The following is an 8,095-nucleotide window of genomic DNA, read 5'->3' as shown; positions in this document are numbered from 1 at the left end:
TTCTCTCTCGGATAATACACTTTCGTCTGTCGCTCGTTACGGATATAGCCGGCTTCGTAGTTATGTTACTAGCTAGGTCCAATCATCTATGTATGTGGGACACGCGGATATTCCACACATGCAGGATCGATGTTTCGTATATGTACGTATTCTATGTATGTATATTACTCAATGAACGTAAACTCGGCTCGGTTGGAGCACGATTTAGTATCGAGATAGAGACGAATACTTTCGAGATACATATACACATTAAACACATAAGTGTGTATATACATACGTAATACATACATACATATATACATATATACATACATACATACATATATATATATATGTATATATAGTATGTACATATACGAAGAAAAAGAATATGAGACGAAGAAGTCTCCTTTGACTCTCGTAGAGAATCTTACTTCTCATTGAAACGGACCCTAATTGATTTCTTCATTAAAATTTTTACCCCTTCTCTTTAATCTTCGGTTAATTCAACAAAAAGAAATATTATATATTTTACAGAGGCGTTTTCAACAGAGACACATTCTCGTAGGAGAGACAACGTTCCGTCCAAGAAACTTTTCTCCTTATTAAACACTCTCTGTTCCCTATACGTAGGAAGTGAAGTCGTGTCACCGACATGTTAGATCGTGTAGGATTATAATACTTGGCACGTTATGTTCGAGAACAACGAGCATTAGTGCGAAACTGTTCTTAAACGAGCGGTGATCGAAACAAATCGAAGCACTGATTTTAATTTGTCGTTTTTGCAAAGTCCTTCCTTCTGGAACCTTCCTCGATCGTTTATTTTAATTATCCACGGAAAGAAAAAAAGAAAAAAAGAAAAAGAGAAACAGATTGATTATGTAAAAACAAAAAATATCTTATTTCGTAATCATCTTTAGATGATTATGTTTTATCACAAATCACAAATCATTTCAAATCAGTCCTTGAAATTATCGAAGAGAATGGTTTGAAATTCTTATATTACTTATACATCGAAAATTTTATCGAAAAAGAATTTACAACGATTGGTACATCGATCGTTTCATCGATCCAACGAATAAATAGTAGTAGTTATAATGCAACGATTGTATTTAATAAGAAAACATTTTATCAACCCACGCGATTTCTTAAGTTTTACTATGGAAAACGCTTTCTTCCGTGATATTTGACTTGCTAAAAGGTCGTGACTTTTTTCAAAGTTTCCGTTTTACGTCTCGTCATATCGAGATGACGAGCACGGAATGTTAAATACTTAGTGTCATTTGCATAACTGCGTGCACGGCCGTGAAAAAAAAAAGAAAAAAGATATTGCGTCTTTCGTGAAAGATTGTGAATCCTTTGTCGTATTTTTCTTTTTCTTTTTTTCTCTTTCCGAAGAAAATGGCTAAGTAACGAAGTTCTTTCAATTCTCGTGATTTTTCGAGATAAAGAAAGAAATGGAGATAATTGTCGAGTGTAATTAACATTATCAATTGAGAATATGTCAAAAAGAAAGAATAAGTTTGCTAATTAAGTATCATTGTCAGTTTCTGTTTACTCCTCATCTTCATCCTCATCCTTCTTCTCCTAGGACGATCGAAGAACTTGGATCGCAATGGATCTCTTATACCACCTCTACATCGTCGTTTCTCTTATATACTACGAAGAACTTTCTCCCATTGACTGATTCTCAAGCAATAAAATGCTTACGATATCTCAAAGCGGAAGGATTCTTTTCGCAAGTTGAACGACCGTGAGCACAGAAACACACAGGGGGCCTTCTCGTTCGTTCTAACTATGTTACTCAACATGAGCTCTCTGACATCACATTATATGAAAGATTCTTGTAAGCATTTCGAAAGGATATATTCGTTTAAAAAGTAATAAGATATCGTCGAGAGATTGACGGATATATATATATATATATATATATATATATATATATATATAACAGAAAAAAATCCTTATGCAAAACATTTTTTCTTTTTTCTTTCTATCTTTTTTTATTTCTTTTTTTATTTTATTTTAATATAGACCCAATATTCTTTTTCTTTTTTTCTCGCGTCTACAACAAAATTATATAATATGTAAAAGTAATGGTATTATTTATACATTAGTAAAATTATACTACATTGAGGATAAGTACAAAACATATTAAAAAAAAAAAAAAAGATTTAAAATTTGTGATGTAAAGTAAGAATTAAGTATTTATCTCGGATAAAATGAGAAAGAATTTTAAAAATATCTCTATATAGATATTTCTATATAGGTATACCTCTAAAACGTGTGGATTCAAATTTATATGGCGTAATATAATAGAAGGTTAACATGTTGCGCTATGTTATAACCATCGATGCTGATTTGATCTGTTAGTTTTGTATTGTCATTGTACTATTGTTTTATCGTATGGAACGCAATTTGTTTTATAATCATATATGTATATATATATATATATATATATATATATAATTTTTTTTCAATGGTTAAACTAACAACTTCGAAACAAAAGGAAGCCAGATTTCACGTTCGGGTCAGAAGTCTCACGAATCTCGTTTGAAATCCTTGGTCCGTTCTTTCGATCTTAGCTCGCTGAAAGAAGGAGGATAATTACATAACATTATCCAAGATGATGTTTCTCTCGGCGAGAATTCATGTGGCGCAAGGAAAAGTGTTTTTGAAGAGCGCCGTTGAAAGAAGCCGCGAGTATCCCACGAGAAAAGAGGAGGATGCTCGTAGATCCTAGCCGAGTTTCATTCGAGTTCTCTGAGTCGAGTTCTCTTAGAGCGGCATTAGAAACAGACATTTCCCTGGCATGGCAGAAGGCATTGAACCTTTCACCTATCACGCCAGTAACATCGTTCTCGGCTCGGTTCCCCACTTCTCTCTCTCTCTCTCTCTCTCTCTCTATATATATATATATATATATATATATATATATATATATATATTTCTCTCTCACTTACTAGAGCTCGTTTACTATCCTTCAATTTACAGTGACTCACAAAAATATATAATTATACATATTTTTGAAATTACTTATATTTTCACTCTTTTTTTTAAATCGTTTAACGAAATGTCTCCAAAAAAAGAATTCATTCGAGTTACGTAAAATAACGGTAATAAACGAATGAAAATAATTAAATGGTACGTACAAACCTTTTTTTTTCTTTTTTTTTTACGAGTCACTGTACAAACTATTTTCTTTCTCTTGGTATATATCAAATGGTATATCTGATAGCGTGTTTTCTCTTGTCTATCTGTTCACAGGCGATGGCACTGGTTGTGGGCCTAACATGTTCAAATGTCTCGACGGAAAGTGCATACCGGCATTGTTGGTTTGCAACTATGAACGTAACTGCGAGAGCTCCGAGGATGAGTTTCAGTCGTGTCGTAAGTATATCCTTCGTAATATCGTTTTGGGGGGTAAGGAACTTGTAAAGAGTGTCGTTTGCTTTCACGAATGGAAAGGAAAATGTTCGTGATATATTAGTCGTTGAGAAATGTCGGTAATAAAATATCATTTGTAACGTTTAGTCATTTATTTTATTTATTTATCTATTTTCCTTTTCTTTTTCTTTTTACGCAAAAAAAAAAAAAAAAGAAAGGAAATAACATCAATTTTTTTTCGAATGCCTTCGTTTAGATTTCCTGATCGATCCTTATGATTCGTAACGTTCTCGTTTCCCCTACTTGAAAGCACTCTCATTCTTTTCAACGTTTTTACCTTCGGAGAAACGTTTGTTATGCACGGGACGATGTTAAACCGGAAGGGAGACTGTGACCCTCTTTCAAGTGCGACGTGCAAAAGTTCCGCTATTGAACGCCACTCGACAAAACGGACCCACTGCCACGATTTAACGTTTTAAATCGGATCGAAGCTAAGACTTTTCTTTTTCTTTCTTTTTTTCTTTTTCTTTCTTTTATATTTTTTTCATTTCTCGTTTTTACGTACTTTGAAGATTCCAACGATTTCTCTGTCGATTTCGAATTAACGATAATATAACTCGACAATATGACTTATACGACATACTTTAAACTCGACAATTTTCTTCTTTTCTCTTTCTCTCTCTCTCTCTCTTTTTATTTTTGTGAAATTCCTTTTCTTCTTTTTTTCTTTTTGTTTTATGGACATACAAATGAAATAATTAAAAAATCGTTAACAATCGTTTCTGCATGGAAAAATCGAATTCTTTGTTCGGAATTATTATATTTCCGGCACGCGAGATTCATTTTTACGATTGTACCGGACGAGGAATGTGAATTTTAGTCGAAAAGAGGAAAAGTATTACATATTTTTTTGATATCCATATATAATTATTATTAAAATTACATTTTCGAGGAAACATAATCGCATGTTTTTCTTATGTAACTGTAATAATTATTTTAGAAATAGATAATATTGCATGTTATGTATCCAACTATGGTATGTTATATGACAGATATCTATCTACATATTTAGAATAAAACTTGAAGGACGCTTTTCTTTTTATCGGAACGAATTATTATCATTTAAATTGTTCGAGATATTATGGAAAATATATTCTTTTGCATGACATATGAATATTTTCTCATATCTATTTGGAAATATGTGCGTACATTTTTTTCTTCTCATTATCAAGTTCGATTCTCATACAATTTAGGTACTTTTTATTATTATTTATTATTATTTATTATTTTTTTATTATTTTTTTTTTTTTTGTTAACAGCACCGCCCGATTGCGAAGTCGGCCAAATTACCTGTGGGCAATATGTTTTCAATAAAACCTATTGTATACCGTTACATCAAAAATGTGACATTACGGTCGATTGCGTGGACGGCTCGGACGAGGATGGTTGTCGTGAGTATTTTTAAACGATCCTTTTTTTCTTTGTTAACGATATTTGGGAAGGAATATTTTTAATGGTTCGATGATAGAAAGAGGAAGGAAATATTATGTTATACATGTGTGTAACAGAAGTAGATTTAGAAACAGGTTTACCAAGTTGAACTCTTGTTTGAGAGATCTCACAGCTTTTTTTTCCTTTTTATTTATCTCATCTTAAGTATCTTCACAGACTCTCGTCTTGGAAACGTATATTATACGTGATATAGTTTGTCTCTGGATGATAATATCTGCGAAGATATACGTATAATTTAATAATTGTAATCTAAAAATAGTCTATCGTTATTATTTTATCATTGTAATATCAAAATGGCGGGTCTAATTGTTTCCAATTTTGTAGCATCTTTTTAAGGAATATAAAGTAAAGAAACTTAAGCCTATTCGAGGACTCTCATCTTTTAAATGTAATCTATACGTAATGTATTTATATAACTTGTCTCTAGATGATAATATTTACAAAGATGTAAGTACATTCAACGGTTAAAAGGATTCTATAAGAATTAGATATTACTAGTGGGGGAAAAAAAAAAAAAAAAAAATTATCATTATCATCTGTATTTCAATATGAAAATGGCAGAACTGATATATGCAATTTTTTTTCTAATTTTTAAAATACAATTATGTTTTGTTAGAAATGAATCGTGTACGAAGCAATGCGTTTCTTTATCAATGAAACACGAGTGTTGCAACGAAATGATAAATAAGATACTATAGCGTATTATTCACATCGAAGGAATATGATCATAGTATGATATTCTATCGAAGGAATCTGCAACGCGATTAGACGTATAAACGTTGCTAGTTATTATTGTTTATTAAAACATTTTTATAATTGCTCTATTATATAGTATATAGGAGTCGATAAACGTTGTTACATCAGAATATACATAAGTATTGAAGAATTGTACGTTATATATGCTCTATATAGAGAATATAAGATTTATGTGTTAGTCTATTTACCTGGTTTGTCGCATATATAAGAACAGGTAACAAGCAAAGTTATAAACTTTCCTATGTAATTCTAATGCCATGTTCGGTGACGATTTAACAATAAGTATACACTGAATCAGCATGAACTTTACAAAGAGCATCGTCGATACTTTCTCTTCGATGTACGATATATATGTAGGTTAAAATTTAATAAACGGAATGAATACTTTATAATACTACGTAAATCTTACATTTGTATTTCGTAAATTTTCTTTCATTTTATCGCCACAAATTTAACTGTTGTTGCAAGCTCGAGATTTTTAATAAAACTTTTAGATATAGTACACGCGTAATAGATATATTTGACGTCTATATAACTTTTATATAAATGTAAAAATAAAGAAAAAAAAAAAATGTGGTGTTATAAAGGATTATTAATTTATTAAGTTTATCATCAATCATGTTTGACTTGGTCGACTTTGTAATTCACTTGACACTACTTCCAGTAAGAGAAGTCAAGACGGTTATGCCAGTGGCTTTGCTAAATCAGCCAGACCGTAATTGAAAGCATTAATGTGGCTTAGAATGATAATGAATACATCGTTAAGTGCATGGGGCCGCTCGTGTTGGTGATTTCGTATATGCGTATGTACATCTGTACGTACATAGTGTTGAAATACTTTTCATCGCAGCTTTAGAATATATTATAAAAAAACACGTTGCAAATAACACGTTGAAAAATTTATTTAATGATTTATTACGTATTACCTTGGAAAGAAAGAAAAAAAAAAAAAAGAGAAATAGCAAACAACAAAATATATCGACATCGTCAGCTGATCCTGCCATAAATTTTGTCGGATGGCCTTCGTTTCCTCACACGATATCGTCCTTTGTGATATTCGAGGTGTATGCGCGTGTGTTAATTTCCGGTTGTTACAGTGAATGAGTCTAAAGAGGGGATTCGTTTCGTCTTTATGCACTGGTACAAGTGCACTCCAATGAATAAAACTAATTGAGGGGTTGCGCGTGATAACTCAAGTGTATCCTATTTTCTCGATGACGTAATTAATTTAAAAACCATTTTCTTGGCCTTTGACGTTATGGCTAACGTTTTTAAAGTGAAAGTTTAATCCGCGATTATCGTTAATTAAGTCATAATGAATGTAGTAAGACGAGATCATCCGTTTAATTATTTTCTTCCTATATATAATACATACATACGTACGTACGTACGTACGTACGTACGTACATAGATAAATAAGAACGCTGATATAACTATAATACCTTGAGAACCTTTATACGAATTTGAATATATCTTCGTACAGATTATAGGAAATGTCAGCCGGACGACTTCAGGTGCGGTGGCACTCATCCGGAACTTTGCATACCGAAGGAAAAAGTTTGCGATGGATATCTAGATTGTCGGAACGGAAAGGACGAAGAAAAATGTGATACGAGCGTGAAGGCACCTTGTCAGCTTGATGAATTCAGATGTAACACCACGCAAAGGTGTATAGAACATAGCGCGAGATGTAATCACAGAGATGATTGCGGTGACAACAGCGACGAGGAACATTGCAGTAAGTATTATAACTTCGTAAAAGTAAAAAGAAAGGAGAAAAGAAGAGATAAAAATAGAAAGAAAAAAAAAGGAAGAGAGTGAAAGAAGGAATACTCTCGTTTATATTTGATTTTTACTTTTCTCATAGATTTCCCTCCATGTACGGTCGACCAGTTCCGTTGCACTAATGCGCTTTGTTTGCCTTTGGTATTCCGATGCGACGGTTACTTAGATTGCACCGACGGTTCAGACGAAAAAGGTTGCTCGGTAACAGCTTGTCCTGGGCACAAATTCATGTGCCCGAAAGGTGCACCAGGCGGGAAGCCACTTTGCATTAGCAGGTCTCAGCTGTGCGATAGTAAAGTCGATTGCGAGGATGGCGCCGACGAGGAAGCTGCTTGTTGTAAGTTTCGCAAGAGCCATCGAGCTCTCGAAAAGGAATCTTTCGTTTATTTTTCTTTTTTATATCTTCTTCGTTTTATTACTTATCTTTACGTATCTTTTATAGCTACGAGTATGTGCGGGTCATTGGGCTGTGAGTACAAATGTCAACCATCCCCAACAGGAGGTGTTTGTTATTGCCCTACGGGTAGAATACTAGCGAACGACTCAAAAAGTTGCATAGGTATACTTGAAAGAGTTTTCTCTCTCTCTCTCTCTCTCTCTCTCTCTCTCTCTCTCTCTCTCTCTCTCTCTCTCTCTCTCACTCTACTCTTGAATAGAAATCGCTAGATCTAGAGTC

General features: G+C 33.0%; 1 protein-coding gene across 1 annotated transcript in view; it reads left to right on the top strand.

The window, feature by feature from the left end:
• LOC122628080 (low-density lipoprotein receptor-related protein 2) overlaps positions 1–8,095 on the top strand; it is a 44,554-nt gene that overhangs the window by 20,979 nt on the left and 15,480 nt on the right. Inside the window, exons 2-6 of the mRNA XM_043809910.1 lie at positions 3,247–3,369; positions 4,686–4,817; positions 7,118–7,372; positions 7,502–7,756; positions 7,862–7,978. Coding sequence (XP_043665845.1) covers positions 3,247–3,369; positions 4,686–4,817; positions 7,118–7,372; positions 7,502–7,756; positions 7,862–7,978 — 882 coding nt within the window. The remainder of the gene's footprint in view (positions 1–3,246; positions 3,370–4,685; positions 4,818–7,117; positions 7,373–7,501; positions 7,757–7,861; positions 7,979–8,095) is intronic.

This window comes from Vespula pensylvanica, chromosome 1 (assembly GCF_014466175.1).
Source record: "Vespula pensylvanica isolate Volc-1 chromosome 1, ASM1446617v1, whole genome shotgun sequence".
NCBI classification, from domain to species: Eukaryota; Metazoa; Arthropoda; class Insecta; order Hymenoptera; family Vespidae; genus Vespula; species Vespula pensylvanica.
This window is presented reverse-complemented; position numbering and strand designations above follow the sequence as displayed.